General features: G+C 39.8%; 1 protein-coding gene across 1 annotated transcript; it reads right to left on the bottom strand.

Annotated features, from left to right (window-relative positions):
• Window positions 1-7452: 7452 nt before the first annotated feature.
• WNT9B (Wnt family member 9B) lies at window positions 7453-19136 on the bottom strand. Its single transcript, XM_069751331.1, has 4 exons — window positions 19013-19136; window positions 13035-13291; window positions 10463-10728; window positions 7453-9822 (listed from the first exon to the last, which is right to left on the bottom strand). Exons 1-4 carry the CDS (start codon window positions 19090-19092, stop codon window positions 9364-9366), a joined length of 1062 nt encoding a protein of 353 aa, XP_069607432.1. The 5' UTR covers window positions 19093-19136; the 3' UTR covers window positions 7453-9363.
• Between the last annotated feature and the right edge of the window lie 327 nt (window positions 19137-19463).

The raw sequence follows: 19463 nt of genomic DNA, 5'->3' as shown, positions 1-19463 counted from the left end.
TATACTACATGGCTGTGCTATATACTACATGGCTGTTCTATATATTACATGGCTGTTCTATATACTACATGGCTGTTCTATATACTACATGGCTGTTCTATATACTACATGGCTGTGCTGTATACTACGTGGCTGTGCTATATACTACATTGCTGTGCTTATACTACGTGGCTGTTCTATATACTACGTGGCTGTTCTATATACTACATGGCTGTTTTATATACTACATGGCAGTTCTGTATACTACGTAGCTGTGCTATATACTACATGGCTGTGCTATATACTATGTGGGCTGTGCTGTATACTACATGATTTGTGCTATATGTTACGTGGGCTCTGCTGTATACCACATGGCTGTTCTATATAGTAAATGGCTGTGCTTTATACTACATGGCTGTGCTATATGCTATGTGGGCTGTGCTGTATACTACATAGCTGTGCTATATACTACATGGCTGTGCTATATACTATGTGGGCTGTGCTGTATACTACATGATTTGTGCTATATGTTATGTGGGCTGTGCTGTATACCACATGGCTGTTCTATATAGTAAATGGTTGTGCTATATACTACGTGGCTGTGCTATATGCTACGTGGGCTGTGTTGTATAATACATGGCTGTTCTATATACTACGTGGCTGTGCTGTATACTACATGGCTGTGCTATATACTATGTGGCTGTGCTATATGCTACGTGGGCTGTGCTGTATACTATGTGGCTGTGCTATATGCTATATACTACATGGCTGTGCTATATGCTATATACTACATGGCTGTGCTATATGCTACGTGGGCTGTGCTATATACTACATGGCTGTGCTATATACTACGTGGCTGTGCTACATGCTACGTGACTGACATATTCTACGTGGACGGTGCTGTATGCTATATGGCTGTGCTATATGCTACGTGGGCTGTGCTATATGCTACTTGGCTGTGTTATATACTACGTGGGCTGTGTTATATACTATGTGGGCTCTGTTATATACTACGTGGCTATGCTATATACTTTGTGGGCTGTGCTATATGATACGTGGATGTACTATATGCTATGTGGGCTGTGCTATATGCTACGTGGCTGTATTATATACTACATGGGCTGTGTTTTATACTACGTGAGCTGTGTTATATACTACATGGCTGTGCTATATACTATGTGGCTGTGCTATGTACTACGTGGGCTGTACTATATGCTACGTGGCTGTATTATATACTATACCGGCTGTGTTATATAGTAAGTGGGCTGTGTTATTTACTAAGTGGGCTGTGCTATATACTATGCGAGCTGTGCTATATACTATGGGGGTATATTATAGTCTATGGGGGAGGCTGTGTTATTTATTATGGGGGTTATATTATATTCTATGGGGGAGGTGTTATATACTATGTGGCTGTGTTATATACTATAAGGGTACATTATATTCTTTGGGGAGGCTGTGTTATATACTATGGGAGGTACATTATATTCTATGGGGAGGCTGTGATATACTATGGAGGGTACATTATATTCTATGGGGGAGGCTGTTATATTCTATGGGGGCGGCATTATATTCTATGGGGGGCTACATTATATGCTATGGGGAGGTGGGCTGTTTTATATTCTATGGGGGGCTGTATTAGATTTTATGAGGGAGGATTGCATCATACTCTTTGATGGGGCTGCATTATATTCTGTGGGGAGGTGGGCTGTATTTTATTCTATTCGGGGTTACAGTATATTCTATGGGGGGCTGTATTATATTTATATTCTATGAGGGGTGATTGCATCATACTCTATGAGGGGGCTACATTGCACTATATGAGGGGGGCTGCGTTATATTTTATGGGGGGTTACATTATACTCTGTGGGGTGGTTGCGTTGTACTATATGTGGGCTGCATTATACTGTATCGAGGACTTTGGGGAATACATTATACTATATGAAGAACTATGGGGTGCATTATACTATGGCTCATATGAAAAAAACTAATACCTCTAAAAATACTCTTTATTAATAAATTCTTAAAAAAGGGAAAAATATCTCCAAACTCCACAGTGTGAAAAACCAAACGAAAATTTTTTTTAAATGTTGCTGATCTGTTTAAGGTGTACCAGCATATTTAAGAGCTATACCTACATAACCCTAATTAACCCTAGCTGGACCCTTCGTGACAGCGGAGGCTGGCACCCTCTTGAATGCAAATGGCGCCCCCACTCAACGGCGGCTAACCCTATAGTCCCTAAAAAACCCTAGACTAGTTCAACCATAAATAAATGTACACTCACAACACAATCCAATATCTCTAGCTTATTGTGGAATACTGGGGTAGACAAAGCAGACTACTCCTGCACTGATTAAAAGCACTTCACCTTCAGTGGCCTCCATAATCCTTAAATGGAAGAAGTTTGGGACCACCAGAAGTCTTCCTAGGCCTGGATGTCCAATCAAATTGAGCAATCATGGGAGAAGAGCCTTGGTGAAAGAGAGGTAAAGAAGAACCCCAAAGATCACTGTGGCTGAACTCCAGAGATGCAGTAGGGACATGGGAGAAAGTTCCACAAAGTCAACTATCACTGCAGTCCCTCCACCAGTTGGGCCTTTCCTCAGTGCAAGACATATGAGAGCCTGCATAGAGTTTGCTAAAAAACACAAGGACTCCCAGACTATGAGAAATAAGATTCTCTGGTCTGATGAGACGAAGATAGACCTTTTTGGTGATAATTCTAAGCGGTATGTGTGGAGAAAACCAGGCACTGCTCATCACCTGCCCAATACAATCCCAACAGTGAAACATGGTGGTGGCAGCATCATGCTATGGGGGTGTTTTTCAGCTGCAGGGACAGGAAGACTGGTTGTCATTGAAGGAAACATGAATGTGGCCAAGTAAAGAGTTATCCTGGATGAAAACCTCTTCCAGAGTGCTCTGGACCTCTGACTTGGCCGAAGGTTCACATTCCAACAAGACAATGACCCTAAGCACACAGCTAAAATAACAAAGGAGTGGCTTCAGAACAACTATGTGACTATTCTTGACTGGCCCAGCCACAGCCCTGACCTGAACCCAATTGAGCATCTCTGGAGAGATCTGAAAATGGTTGTCCACCAACGTTCACCATCTAACCTGATGGAACTGGAGAGGATCTTCAAGGAAGAATGGCAGAGGATCTCCAAATCCAAGCGTGAAAAACTTGTTGCATCATTCCCAAGAAGATTCATGGCTGTACTAGCTCAAAAGAGGGCTTCTACTCAATACCGAGCAAAGGGTCTGAATACTTATGACCATGTGATATTTCAGTTTTTCTTTTATAATAAATTTGCATAAATTACTGCATTTCTGTTTTTCAAGTCAAGATGGGGTGCAGAGTGTTCATTAATGAGAAAAAAAATGAACTTTTTTGAATTCACCAAATGGCTGCAATGAAACAAATAGTGAAAAATGTAAAGTGGTCTGAATACTTTCCGTACCCACTGTACATGACTGTATGCAAGTGCGGTGCCAGGGTAGGATACCACTCCATAAACTCAGTGAAGAAAGGATCTGGCACTCATCGAGTTGCAGAACAATATCAGATTTATTAGCAAAAAATCCAAAAACAGTGACGTTTCGGTTGAATGGACCTTCTTCAGACAGCTTGCATATGGTAAACTGCATGTAGCAGCGCTGTGGGGAATAGGGATTCAATGCTCAACAGAACAAATCCTATGTGCACTGAATCCCTATTCTCTTCCCCACAGCACTATTTTGGGATTGCTTTGCTAATAAGGCTATGTGCACACGTTGCGGATTGGTGTGCGTATTTTTCCGCACTGTTTTTGCAAAATCCGCAGGTAAACCGCACTGCGGATTACCCACGGATTTACCGCGGTTTTTGTATGGATTCCACCTGCGGTTTTACACCTGTGGATTCCTATTGAGGAACAGGTGTAAACCGCTGCAGAATCTGCACAAAGAATTTACATGCTGCAGAAAAAACAACGCTGCGTTTCCGCACGTTTTTTTCCACAGCATGTGCACTGCGAATATTGGCTATGTGCACACGTTCCGGATTTGACGCTGCGGATCTGCAGATGTTTTCCATGCGTTGTACAGTACCATGTAAAGGTATGGAAAACAGCTGCAGATCTGCAGTGTCAAATCCAGAACATGTGTACATAGCCTAAATCTGATATTGTTTTTCTGCAACTCGATGAGTGCCGGATTCTTTCTTCAGAAAGTCTATGGAGCAGGAGAAAAATCCTGTCAGATTTTTTCCTCAGACCAAGTAGTCCGTGCAAAATCACTGAGACGTGTACATATATTGGTCCGAGTGTCGGATCAAAATCATCAATAAAATCTATGGGTCAGTTAAAAAATCTGATAGAATCCAGATGCCATTCGTGTGCCATTCGTTTTTCACTGACTGATAGAAGTTGGAGAAACCAGGGGAAAAAAAGTGATGAAACTCTGATGAAAAACAATGACAAAACTTGGTCCATCAAAAAATTGGATGTCCAAATGAGGACGGACGCCTGCAACTCATGATGAACTTACCCGTCATCAACAGGTTAAATAGAAAAGTTGCCTAAAAACAGGCAATTTTAACAGTCATCTTAGCGTGGATGTTTCCACTGTACTCGGCAAGCTATGGAACATAATATATGAGCTCACGGATCAGATATTAATGAGCAGCATGTATACAGTATCTCTAGCTGTTGATGGACTGGACTTTCCTGTTCTATCTGACCATTTTGACCTCATACCTCAAATATGAAAAGATTTGTTGAGTCAGCTAAAATATTATTCATCTAGATACCTAGGCAACAAGTACATGGACTGTAATGCTGGAATCCTATGAAAAACATTCTTCAATATTGAAATTGCAACGTCAAGAAGGAAAAGTCATGGAATTCTGGAAATCACAGGATGGATATTAATGATAATGATATGCAAATGAAAAGATGGAGACATCATTTTCAAAACATCTCAATTTATTCAGTATCAAATATGAGCGATATGCACATAAATCCCTGCACTTGCACATCTTGGCTGCTATCAATGAGGTTTTTAATGGTTGTCTGAGGAATGTTCTGCCATTCTGAATGCATTTTGACAAATCATCAAGATCCGCTGCTGGCAGCTCTTTTTGCAGTTGCCAACTAATCAAGTTCCAGATGTGCTCGATGGGAGACAAGTCTGGAGGGGCTGCAGGCCATGCTAGCACATTGAGGACATGCAGGCTGTAAACATTAGTTCGAGCCACACGTGGCCTGGCATTGTTATGTTGAAAAATGGCTCCTGGGACACTTTGAAGAAATGGCCATACCATTGAGGAGTATATATTTATACTATCTATGCAGTATTACAACAGTTATACCCATCCCCAAAATTGTGTGTGGTTCAATGACTATTTGACATTGTAGTTGTCCAATTTTTTCACACCCTGTATGTAAATGACCAGACTGAGACTTGGTACTTGATAGGGATATCAAGGGATATCACCCCTTGAAAGACTTCTGCAACTCTGTCAAGATCCTTCTAATCCAGAGATAAATCCCATACCTGGGCATGGATCATGGGGGCATAATATTCCCAGTTACTGCTCTTTGGCCTCAATCCTCCACTAAGTAATCCAGCGCATGTGGAGGACAGAAGTCAGTAAGGGCCCATGCAGATGTCAGGTTTTTGCATATCAGTTCTATTCCTGTTTTTCACGGATACAATTTGTGCCTATTACAATTTATAAAAATAGGAAAATGTGTGGCACTCCGTATGGTTAGTTCTCAGGGAGGATTTAACTCTAAAGTAATATTAAAAAAAACCTGGAACTCAGATGCATATATAATATTATCATTTATGAGGCTGTTTACATGTCCATGTATTTTCGCGGACCAAGTGGTCAGACACTTGTCCGAGTTTTATCAAAGTTTCGGATCAAACTCTCCAATGGAAGTTAAAGGGACACTGTCACCTGAATTTGGAGGGAACAATCTTCAGCCATGGAGGCGGAGTTTTGGGGTTTTTGATTCACCCTTTCCTTACCCGCTGGCTGCATGCTGGCTGCAATATTGGATTGAAGTTCATTCTCTGTCCTCAGTAGTACATGCCTGCACAAGGCAATCTTGCCTTGTGCAGGCGTGAACTATGGAGGACAGAGAATGAACTTCAATCCAATATTGCAGCCAGCATGCAGCCAGCGGGTAAGGAAAGGGTGAATCAAACACCCAAAAACCCCGCCTCCATGGCTGAAGATTGTTCCCTCCAAATTCAGGTGACAGTGTCCCTTTAATGGATCCAGGAAAAAAATTGGAAAGCACTCAGACGCCATCTGTGTGCTATGTATTTTTCATCGACTCTTTGATAGAAGAAATTTAAGAAACCATCTATTTTGTTTTCATCCAAGAAAAACTGATGAAACTGACCAAGCTCTGATGAAAGTCTGATAAAAAAAACACTGATGAAACTCAAAACAATTGATACTGTGTCTGTACTGGAGCTTGAAAATTTTCATTCAAGATGTAAGAGTGATGTGACAAGCTTTCTATTGTGATGAAGGAGGCAGGGGGCGCAGCATCATCCCTTCTGTCATTCCCCTCTAAGCTAATTGGTTTACAATGCAATCTGCTGAAAACGCAGTAGGCAATGGAAAGTCAGAAAAAAGCATGGTGGAGGATTCTGCGATGGCATCAATGCCTAAAGGATTTGATGTAATGTGTGATGAGCTGTCCAATAAGAGAAAGTAGTCGCAGGAATATGAGCCTTGTCCTTACTGCCTTCTGGCCTCATTTGTCAGGTGCATGCGCTGTTGGTGATTAAAGCCATAAGGCCAACAAAAGTGCATTCACAAAACCATGTTATACTGTCTTCATTCAGGCCCAACTATGAGACTTTTGGTCTGAGCTAACAGCCTAAAGGTGCAGTCAGACGGCTGTATAAATCAGACCAAGATCGGAACTCAATGCTCGAATTGGCCAGCGGCTCTCCCGATCTATGCAGCTGTCATGTTTGGATCGGGAGAACTGCCAGCCAGTCCGTGAACTGCGTTCCGATCTTGGTTCACTTTTCTGCAATGGGCTGACTGAGCCCTATTAGCTATTTATAAGGTTGTTAATTCAAATCAGGATATGTGTGGTCATGATTGATGTTGAGCCATAAAATACAGCCATGAGTATGTGCCATAGTGGGGAGGATTCTACGCCTGCACTGGAGCCTGCAAATTGTACTCACGTGTGACACAGAAGCAACAATTTGTCTATCCCGACAGCTCTGCTGCTCATGAATAAGCGTGACTCTTCTCAGATGAGGGGAATGGATTAGAAACGATTGATTTTTCAACCTCTACCAGCCAGTAAATTTAGTTTTGGAAGTGAGATAGTAACAGTTTCCAACTATCACACGTACGGTACTTAGGAATTAGAGTACTTCAGTGAAATGTATATAAAAGATTTTGTCTGTTATTAAACAGTCATGAGAACAACTAAGTACACCCTCTTTGAATTCAATAGTTTTATGTATCAGGACATAAGAAAAATAAAATCTGGTCCTTAGAAGACATTAAAATTAAGTAAAGACAACCTCAGATGAACAACACATGACAAATGACATTATTTAAAATAACTTCTTTCTTTTTAGAGTCTCTTTGGTTGACATAATGGAAATAGACATTACTTTCATGCATATTATTACGTATGTAACAATAAGGAATACGCAATCATTTACAAAAAAAAAATCGGTTTGAATTGGAGCAAGATAAAAACAGATTTGAAGTGCAGCGTCTCCTATGTACATTGTGGCGAAAATATAAATATAAAATGACATACCAATACTTATATACAATTCTCTAAAGCAGACAAGGAGTGGCTTCAGGCAGTGGTAATACTGCAGCTTTAAATAACTTAAATATCTGTAGATTTGTACATACGAGGTAGAACGTATAGGCCTTGTACACTGAATTTTATAGCTTCAGGCCCGATGCTGGTTATTATTGAGACCTAATCACAGATACATATGAGGGGAAGTTAAGGAAAAACAAGAAAACAAACATTTAAATAGATTTTTACATATTATTTTACCATATATTTATGTAAAGTGGAGATATTGGTTTCCCGTAAAAGACACCTGGGTTTGTGGTGGTATGTCTGGAAGGGCACAGGATTCATTTTTGCTGTAAAATCATTACCCTGGCAGATCAGACGCTGGGAATCCAACAGTTATTTTATGTTCTTCCATCTGTAAACCAATGCAAAGAGTAGTGACTTCTTTGATGGACTCGACACCACCATGTATTCCATTTGCCCAATTATTTAAAGGGCACAGTAGCTGTTCAGTTTTTCCCCTGGCCATAATGGCTGATTACTAAGGGTTCAAGAAACAGGACTGAGGTGATACAATAAAGGCACTTGGCGATCAACCTAAGAAAAAGGTGGTTTAGCTTGGACAGCTTCCGAGTATCCATAATATGTCCAAAAAGGTTTTAAAAGTAAAAAACTAAAAGCTCCCTCAACTGAAGAACGAGAATAAATGAGTCAAATATTTGGTGTGAGGGAGTCCTAGCAAGAAGGCAGGTATTCCCTGAGGTGGTACCTTCTACTTCACCAATATGGAGTCCCTGGCATCATGGGGTGTGTATGATTGGTAAATAGGCACACTTGGCATCCATTGCTTTAACCCTTTACATATCTGTATTTTTTACTAACTTGGGTTTTTTATTTTCAGAAAACCTCTGTTTTAACAGAACACAATGAGCTTTACTCACCCTTCCGAGTTCCAGTGTTGAGTCTGTTATTGTCTGCAGTGCAGATATCATATTGTTAGCACTGCAGCCAATCGGTGATCTTAGCACTGTTGATGGCTCGTCAGCACTGCAGACAATAACAGTCATCAGGAGCAGTGGAAAAGAGTCAGCGCAGGACCCAGGGAGGGTGAGTAAAGCCCAGTTTATTATTTTAAAACGAACTGCAGTCAAGGGACAGAGTTTTTTTTTAAAGGAAAATCCCTTTAACTATTTATATAATAATTTGATAAAAACTATTAACAAATGTTATGTGCTAAAATATTTGGCATCAGTAGTAAGCCCAGAGATAGGGAGATGTGCTGTAGGCAGTTTCAGGTTTCAGCATGCTTATATTACACCGTGATATCAGTAACCTGGTAGTATATTCATAAGATGATAATTACTTTTCATTACGGTCAAATAAGAAGCATGGCTTGATTTGTAACCCACCAACCATAAAGTCAATGGAGTCCATGCAGTAGAAAGCATTTAATCCCTGGAGACTGTCCAGCAACATGGTCCATTGAGACAAAAATTAATGGCGATGTGTAAAAATAGTCTAGTCGGATGGAAGAGACTGAAGAGAACCCCCAGTTTCAAGTCTATGGAGTCTTTCTTCCTCAACTTTAATGTCATTGTTTGCAGGTATAGGTGTCTTGTTGCTGTACACACTTTTGACACTCCACATGGCAGCACCAATGCACTTGACAGTGGCAAGAAAAGGTGACCATTCGACTCTGAGTGTTGTACCCTCTTCCACAGCACAGGCTGTCACAGGTGGTCTCCCGAAAACAGACTCTTCCCGTAGTGCCAGGTGAAAAGCGACTGGCACGACAGAAACTGGGAGAATCCTCGAGGTAGACTAAATCAGTGGATCTTGGAGAGCGGCCGGCAAATGAGTGTCCTAAAGACTCATGACCTCCCACTGCCTCATTGGTGGCTCCCAAGACTTTCACTGCATTGTCGTACTTTGCTTTAAGTAAAGCTCCTGTCTCGTGGAAAGGGGAGAGTTGTTTCCAACAAGTGCGCACTGCACATGAACCAGACACTCCATGGCACTTACATGTCGTCTTTAGTCCACTCTTTACAGCCTAAAGATAAGCAAAGAATAACGTATTAATTGTAAAGGTTATTTAATTGTTGCCAGTAAGAAAAATTCATTAACTTAAAGGATGCTGTTCAACTGTATTTCTGATTTACATAGTACTGTAGATCTAGTTTGATATTCCACCTAAATGTTTAGTGAAATAACAGAGCAGGAGAACAACAAGTTGGTATGCCAATGACTAGAAAGCTAAGCAGTAACACTCAATGCCAAGCTGCAGCTGCTAAAGCAAATTTTAGTGGGTGGATTCTTTGTAGTGAATTTTTCCTTTCATAACCTTTGCATCCCTGTGTGATGTATCACAGTCTGGAGTGTTCCTTTAAGGCCAAAAAACTACATCTAAAACTATTGAGAGGGGCAAAGTAGTAGCTGCTGCACAGAGAATACGCACATTTGTGTACTTGTTTGCTTATTTAGATGATCTCTGTATACATCTCCTGTATTGAGAGCCCACCAGATTCTGGTCTCTAGTCTCATGCTTTTATACTCCAGATGTGAATGGTGTAAACATTCAGCTTTGTTCTAGTCATGCCTAGTTTATAGAGGTTTATTGTGTACCCTGCCAAAGGTTCACATGTAGGCTAAATTGTGTGTCATTTAACATAGCTTCTTTAGGATCTTCTCACCTTAATTCCAGCATTGGTGTTATGAAGATCCACCTTGGCTCTCATGTCTCTTCCTCCTTTTCTTTGACCCAAGAAGTTCTGAAGAAAGCGGGTGCTATGGCGTAGATTATCTCCACAGACGCCCCACTGCCACGCTCGCTGGCTCTCTAGCCCAGGAGAATCATCACATGTGCAGCGCTCCATCTTACCTCCACTGCAAGCCTTAGCTAGCGAGTGAGTCAAAGCTGCAGAAGACACCGCATAAAGGAATGCTGTCTCTTTAAATCCTGGAGAAAGAGTGTATATTTTACTTTATGCAATTTTTGGAATGCCTAAACAAATGAAAAGAGAGCTGCTCATGGCCTTTCCACTGACATTGGTGCTTGATCGGGCCTGGATATTGAGTATTGAGATATATGTGAGTCCTAGCAGTGGGACCCACATCTGTCATATATTTTTTTGCCAGAACCTGTAGATACACAATCAATCTGGGTACCAGCATCTTGTGAACTCGGGCAAGTGTCAGGGCCCACTTTGCGCAATGCATGTGCGCAACACAGAAGCCGACTGTATTATATAGCCAACAACTAAGTCTAAGCGTGCAAATAGATTTTTTGAGGAAGCCAAAAACTACAAGTTTTTTTTAGCAGAAACCGCTCCAGGAAATGCTTTTTCTAAAGCTTTTTTTTAGCGTTTCACATTTTCCAGGGGTGTTTTGTAAATGCGTTTTAAGCAGGTTTTTTTTTGTACTTTTTTGGTCAATTTTCTTACATTTTTTGAAATCCACTAGGCTGTGTTCCATGGTGAGTTTTGGCTACGTTCACATTTGCGTTGTGCGGGGCAGCGTCGGCGACGCAACGCACAACGCATGAAAAAACGCATGCACAACACAGCTTTTTGTGACGCATGCGTTCATTTTTGCATGATTTTTGGCGCAGAAAAAACTGCATCATGCAGCGTCCTCTGCGTCCTGACAGTTGCGCCAAAATGACGCATGCGTCACAAAACGCAAGACAAGGCATGTCCATGCGCCCCCCATGTTAAATATAGGGACGCATGAGTCGCCGCGGCTGCGCCCGACGCTGCCCCGCACAACGCTAATGTGAACGTAGCCTTTGATGTTGCAGATTTTCTACACCATTTATCCACCAATTAAGTTACATAGGCTACTTGCATTTTTTTCAAAAATACGCAGCGTAAAACACTCGCCGAATAGTCATCGTGGGAACACAGTCTTACTTAATCAATAAATAAAACACTAGCTTTTCATGACTTCTTTAAAGCACTTTCAAAATGCATAACAAATGCCCAGACATCTTTGTGGCATTTTTGTAGCCTTCCACTATATTATAATGTATGGTGCGGCTTCATAGAGAAAATGCCTAAAGAATTGTCAGGTCACTTTTTTTAAAAACACTTGGTAATATTGAAAACTTGAAGCTAATTAAAAAAAAAATCAAAACATTGAACGTATGAACAGGAAGTCATTTTTCAATAGAAATGAAAAATAACAGTCTTAAAAGCTTTTTTTTTTTTTTTTTGAGTGGGCCTTCTCCAGAGAACTCCTCAAAAAACTCTACCCTTAGTATTTCAATAGCATCATTTTAATCTTTAGATGCTACTATCAATTATGACAGTGGCATTGAAGATGTTGGAAATGGAGTGCCAACTGCATTGTCATGGCAGCGAGGGGCTTACTTGAGGCTTTATGTCTACTATATACTAAATTATTATGGACAGAGTCAGAATAGGCGGCTTACCAGGAGCGCCATGCTGGCAATGGGAGTTTTTTAGTGTAGAAGGAACACTGCAGCTCCAGCCGGGTGCCTCGGGAGAGGATAAGACAGGATGAAGTAAAAATGGATCAGTCATAGGGAGAGCAAGCGACACAGTTCAGCTGGTATTGAAAAGTCTTCATTTAATATTTCCACAACGCGTTTCAACGGAATAGTTCAGTCTTCTTCAGGTGCCACCTGAAGAAGACGAAACTGTTCCATTGAAACGCGTTGTGGAAATATTAAATGAAGACTTTTCAATACCAGCTGAACTGTGTCGCTTGCTCTCCCTATGACTGATCCATTTTTACTTCATATACTAAATTATGAAATATATATACACTATACACATATGCTCAGATTCAGGTCACCATTAACATATTTGATATCACAGCATGTGTAGCTGCCTAAACTACGAAAACATGGTGACTCAGTGGATAGCACTATTTCTTTGCAGCGCCGGGGTCCTGGGTTCAAATCCAACCAATAACTACATCTGTAAGTAGTTTGTATGTTCTCTCCGTGTTTGCGTGGGTTTCCCCCAGGTTCTCAAGTTTCCTACACTCCAAAGACATACTGATAGGGAAATTAGATTGTGATCCCCAATGGGGCAAGTGACGATAATGTGTAGAATATGATGGTACTTTATAAATAAGTAAAATCAGTGAATACCAAAATATCTGAACATGTAGTTCTTTCAAAGCTAAGCCAATCTGTATCTGTGTAGTTAGGCCAGTGAGTTACCAGCCAGTGAAGCAGATCTTTGCGCCAGGCGGAGAATACAGTTGGGGAGGCAGAGGCTTCACTACATTTCTTACCTCTTTTTAGGAGACTCCCTCTGCCTTGTAAACTGCAGTTCCAGCGCTCACTTCGCAGCTGGTATTGGCATTCCACAATGCCCAATCGAACGGCTTCCTTAAGTGCTTCTGCCAAACCTGGTTCCTTTCGACACAATCTCTTCTGCCTTCGAGTGAGGGGCAGCAGATCACACTGCTTGAGGTGGGGTCGATTGTGGTTACTGCCAGTTGCAGTTGAAGGGGACGTGTAGTGTGACAGTGACTCCTTGCTAGTTAACCTGAGGAAAACAAAGGGTCATGTTTTGATCGTTTAGTATCTCGCATACTCAATGTCTACGCTTATGAGTATATTGTCGCCGCAAACATAAGATACCTATAGATTCTCCGATTACTTGGCTTGCTTAATATTTTAAAAGGAAGACACTTGATAAAAAAAGAACCTTCTAAATTCTTAAACAAGACAGAAGTGTAGAGACCACCATCGATCTAGTAGACTGGCCCTGCACCTTAAGTCCATACCTAAGAAGACCATCAGTTACATACCCTTCTTCATATGATCTGACCTAGAAAAACCTATCTGCTGGTATCCAGCAATTTTATATCTGTAGCACATTACTGAAGGCTCCATACAGCATACTGGTGATCTTCAAGCTCCACTCTCCATCTTGCCTAAAAATGATCCTGAAGATTTTTCCATTGGGCAAAGACTGAGTCCTTACAACATGCCACTTTGGGTTGCTTGAGTTACCTGCTATACTGACCTATGTATGGGCAGCCTCAAGCCCAGCACACATAAGAAGAAACAATCCATTAGTAATTCCTGAACTTCTGTGAACTCCAGCAGTGAAGTGCCTGGATTATATATTTACTTTAATAGCATTTTCTTGTTACCTTTGCTGGCCCAGCTGCTTTAAAATACCGACTGTTTGTGCTAGCTTGCTTTGTCGCCATTCTCTGTCTCTTTTTTACCTTTTTTACATGTGATAAAATGCCTTAAGCCCATTAAGGATGCCTGTTTTCCAACCTTTCTATGAAGAGCCATACCCATTTTCTCTATGATATAGCAATATGAGGGCTTGTTTGTTTGTTTGTTTCTTTTTTTTGTGGGACGAGTTGTAGTGTTGATTGACACCATTCATTCTACCATATAATGTATTTAAAAAAATTGGAAAAAATATAATTGAGGTGAAATGGTGAAAAAAATGCAAATCTGTTTCTTGGGTTTTGTTTCTACAAAAAATTACTTGGCACCATGATTCTCCAGTTCAGTATAATTGCCATGATGTATTTTTTTTACTGTTTTAGTAAATGCTAGTCATTGACCCCTTGGAAAAAAATTGTACCACACTCGGATGACATCTGAGTACAATCCAATTTTCACGAACTGACAGAATGGAGAAGATGGAGATTTTTTTTCCCATCTTCTCCTCATCTGAGAAAATTGGATCACACCGTGACATAATTGGACTGATTTTCTCGGATGAGACAAAATACGGTCGTACGACCCTATAGCCTTAGAGCTTTTTTTGCTTGGTAAGCAGACGTTTTAAACGGTACTATTTTGAGGTACATATGATGTTTTGATTACTTTCTATTGCATTTTTGTGCATCAGCATCCTCATGGGGTAAAGGGAAATGCGCACCCACAAAGGACACTCAGGTAAGATCGTGTGGATTATCGGGGATTTCCTGTTTTGGAAAAACCTCTGTCCCCTCCGCTACAGTTTGTTTACTAAAGCCAATAAATGAGCTCAGTGGTTCTGCCTGGGTTGATTACACAAGTTAGGGCTCCTTCTCACTTGCGAGAAATACGTTCGAGTCTCACGCCAGAGCAGAGTTTTAACCTGCGAGACCCGGACGTATTTCTCGCAAGTGAGAAGGACCTCTTAGGCCAGTCTAACACGTCCAGATAATTCCGGTACCGGAAAAATCGGTACCGGAATTATCCGTGTCCGTGTGCTCCCGTGGTACATCAGTGTGGCACACGTGCGGCAGCCGTGTGCCGCCAGTGTGCCGACTGGGTACCGCACGGAGCATGCAGGAGACAGCGCTAGAGATAAGCGCTGTCCCCTGCATCTGGTGCTGAAGCCGCCATTCATATCTTCTCTCCAGCAGCGTTCGCTGTGTGTGGCGTGTGTGTGTGTGTGTGTGTGTGGCGTGTGTGTGTGTGTGGCGTGTGTGTGTGTGTGTGTGTGGCATGGTGTGTGTGTGTGTGTGTGTAATATATATTTTCCTTTTTAGTTCTTATTAGGACCCCAAGTGGAAACTTCATGCATTAAGTTGGATTTCTTGCACTCATTTTTACTTCCAAAAAGAAGGGTACATTTTAATTAATCTCATTCTACTATATTTTGGTTTTATTTATATTTACGGTGTTTGTTTCAGTGCACGGTCACATGGAGTTATTTGATGGAGATTTTTCTGGCTTAATTAAAAAAGTGAGGGTTTTTTGTGTGCATTTTAGTGCTGATTTCGACATATTACATGTTTGTTCGAGGCATCTTTTCTTGCTTCAATCGATTAAGTAGTTAAATTTTAAGTGTTTCTTCATGCATAATTGCCCCAGGAATTAACAATTTGCTTCTTTTTCCATGTTGCAAAAACAGCACTATACCCATTCTAGGTGTGTTTTCCCCAATTAATTGAATAGGAGACTAGTCATGGAATATCCAAAGCGGTTTTCATGTGGATTTTGGAGCAGAATCGATTCCAAAATCCACGTAAAAAAATTAAAACTGTGTGGGGACATATCCCAAGAGGAGTCCTTATTATACCTAAAAGGAGTGCAACTTTTATCTGCCCATCTTCTGCAATCTTCTCTAGGGGATTTAATTTTGGTCTGTGGAAGTTTGGTTTTCCTATATCAATCTGATATTACTTTTTAATCCTTCTCACAGACTATAAGGTTTATGTACTGTGCAATAATTGTTAAACCAGACTGTATCCACATGGCCTGTCTATGGCACACACAGCAATATAAGTCTAATAATATTGCTAAATTATTTTTAATTATAATATCAAAAGTATCATTTTTATGTATAAAAAAACCTGACCAATCCTCTTGGGATTAACCAGCGTTTTGTTTTATAATTTTGATAATTATGTAAAAGTTTAGCTTTCTTTCCATCTATTGCGATAAAGCGTAATGCTATTTTTACATTCCTCTAAAAATATATAATATTTAAAGGGAAAAAAAGTAATTTTTTTATTAAAAACTTTTCCTATAAACTTAGTATCCAGGCTTATTTAATTATATTCTTTAATTAATAACTTTATTTTATGCCACCGTATATTAATAAATATAATTTTAGCATTTAAAATAATGAAATAAACCTTTGACTAAGCAGAGAAATATGTATCCATAGCAGATTTGTTGTAGAAGCTTCCGTGTTAGGGTTCTTTAACGCAACAGTTTTTTTGGCATGTCTGCTTTCCATTATTTATGGATGGATTATGGACCCATTATACTCATTGCGACTTTTCACATGTTTGCATTGCAAGTCCTTGTGAAAAAAATTTAAAAAAAGAACGATAGCGAATGGATGTCATCCGTGAGCTGTTGGTATTATTCTGGTTAATGTGTAGAAGACGATAACACTTTATTTTTTCTTCGTACTAGAAAAATATACGTGAAAAGGTTTGTAAAGAGTGATACTCGGAGCGAATGGGACCAGGCAAATGAAAAAAAACATGGAGCGTTTTTTCACATATTGTGTGGAATTGACCTTAAAGTAAATTTTCATATCAAACTAGTCTCAAAAGTTACATGATTTGATAAACTTTAATAATTGCCACCCATCATTTATTTCAGATATTTTTTCTCTTTTTTACATGAGAAAAAAAATATATTTTTATAAATTCATACTTTCAAGCAAGCTGATTTTACCCTAACTTGTACTTCTCCATCTCTGGTTCACTGATTCAATCAGTATACAATCAAATTACTATATATATATATATATATATATATATATATATATATATCTGCTATGGTCTGAAAGATTAAGGAATTTTCCTAAAAACAAGCTGATTGTTGCCACATTCAATTACTTAGCCCTCATAGAGATTTTTTGGCTACAACTGTTAAAAGTTCAGTGAATGTTTTTATTATTATTCTACATTCACAAACACACACATCATGTACAGCTGGGGGACGGCGTATCTGCCCCGCTCTCCCATCACCTGCGATTACCCATATTATGGGATCTTATGAATGTAAATATTTGAGGGGAAATATCTTCATTTCAAGGTCTCCAAGCTCAGCACAAATCACCAAAAGAGCTAGAGAGAGAGAATGAGATGTTCTACACAGGGAGGGGAAAAAACTGACTCTGAGAAAACAGGAAAGGGAAATCTCTGGGATAGAAGTGTGAGAAAAGAAGATGAAAAATGCGCATTTATCAGGTCGCCTTAACCCTTTCAGAAAAAGCAAAACAATGAAAAATATGTACAAGCATACATACATGCAGGAGTTATGAAACATTTCTATATTTCTATATTGCTCGAGTGATCTCATTGATTAAGATTTACATATAAGAAAAAATGTATAAAATAAAAATCACAAATACTGCAAAATAATCAAATATCAATATCACAATCAATCTGATCCTAATTTATCTTACATTTGCCCACAAAAGTTTGTTCACTTGATACAGAATAAAGACTTGTATGTATAAGTGTGTATGTATGTATGTATGTATGTATGTATGTATGTATGTATGTATGTATGTATATTTTTTATATATATATATATATATATATATATTGTATATCTATACATACACAGACACATATTTGATTGATATCATATGAACAAACTTTTGTGGGCAAATATAAGATAAATTAGGATCAGTTGATTATTATTATTTCACAATAATACACAATTTTATATATATATATATATATATATATATATATATATATTTACATATATACATACATACATACAATATTTGTTGTTGCTATTAAATTATTGTGTGTGCATATATATATATATATATATATATATATATATACACACATGCAATAACTCAATAGCAATAAATATTTTAGAATATTTCAGATGGCTACTATATCTGAAAAAAAATCTTTAGATTATATTCATATATTTTAGATGTCCATGTAGAGACATATATATATATATATACACACACACACACACACACACACACACATTTTAGTGTGTCATCATGTATAGCATTCTCCATTAAACATCAAATTTTGAACATTTTTTCTTCTGATCTGTCTCTGTGCAGGATAACAATGATGGAGACGAAAGCTTTACAGATTATCTCTTCACTTTGGGAATCTTGTCATAATCTCTGGTCTGATCGTGGTAATAATGAGGCTGAATAATCACAGGTAGGATATGTAACGCAAATGTGATTGGTCAGCAGTGGTTTACAGAAGCAAGTAGCACAAAATACTTGGGCAGTTAATGATGGGGCTTAAAATCCTAAACTAATAATACAACACAGGACATTTTGGTAATCTTAGTTCCCCCAGAGATGTAGACTCCCAAGCCTTAGCTCACTAGCTATTGTAAAACTACAACTCCCAACAGGTTGGCAGAGCACAGCTGGAGAGATCTCACAACTACTGGGACTTCAAGTTCTCCCAGTGGTTACATAGAAACAGATGAGGTGAGCTTAGTTTTCCCAGAAGTGCACATAATAATCAGATGGGAATCCTGAGACCTCTACTTCTATCCAAGCACACAACATAATCAGACAGGGAATGCTAGGACTTGTAGTTCCTCTAGATGTTGGAAAGTCATTTCTATAAGGATATTGATTGCATGTATGCATTAACAGCACATACTAAAGTGTCATTCTGCTCTCACTTTATTTCTGCAGATTTCTGTCACAGTAACCTCCAGGCAAATATTACATGGAAACGAGAACTACAATGAGCAGCAGGGCAATACCTCCTCCCTGCATGCAGCTGGAGAGGGTTTGTAAGTAACTTACAGCAGAATAAGCGAAAAAGTGGTTTCTCACCCAAAATAGGCGTCCACTGGCTGTCCTAGAAGGGTGAGGAGGGGCAGCGCGGCCAGGAACAGGTGGAGGCCGGCCGGCATTGTGCACCCTGGGCTCTGCTCCTCATCTCTCTCCTCCTGCTCTGATCACTGGCCGCGGCTCGCTGCTGCTCAGTTTAAAGGGACAGGACACACCTTGTAGCTGATTGGCTGTCATCTGACACACCCATACACTGGTTGGATGTGCACTCAAGGTGTGTAGAGAATAGGCGGGGCTTGTAGTGACAGTGCAATGTGAGGAGTTATCCATCCACATAGAGGCAGATCTGAGAAACAATAGGGATAGGGTCCCCCAGGGAAAAGTCGCCTTGTGGTGGTGGGCAAACACAAATTGGCCAATATGTGCGCTGGGTACCTTCATGGTATAAGGATAGTCTATATACCAGGAATGAAGTTTACATTTCATGTATTCA

This window comes from Ranitomeya imitator, chromosome 2, assembly GCF_032444005.1.
Source record: "Ranitomeya imitator isolate aRanImi1 chromosome 2, aRanImi1.pri, whole genome shotgun sequence".
NCBI lineage: Eukaryota > Metazoa > Chordata > Amphibia > Anura > Dendrobatidae > Ranitomeya > Ranitomeya imitator.
The sequence above is the reverse complement of the archived record's forward strand: the minus strand, read 5'-3'. Positions and strand labels throughout refer to the sequence as shown.

What these genes read in the sequence shown, in the direction of transcription:
- WNT9B (XM_069751331.1), bottom strand. Translation starts at nt 19,092, where the DNA reads ATGCCGGCCGGCCTCCACCTGTTCCTGGCCGCGCTGCCCCTCCTCACC. An exon ending in CCAGTGGACGCCTATTTTGG is followed by an intron (nt 13,292 to 19,012) that starts GTGAGAAACCAC and finishes TGTTTTCCTCAG; the next exon opens with GTTAACTAGCAAGGAGTCAC. An exon ending in ACACCAATGCTGGAATTAAG is followed by an intron (nt 9,823 to 10,462) that starts GTGAGAAGATCC and finishes GCTTATCTTTAG; the next exon opens with GCTGTAAAGAGTGGACTAAA.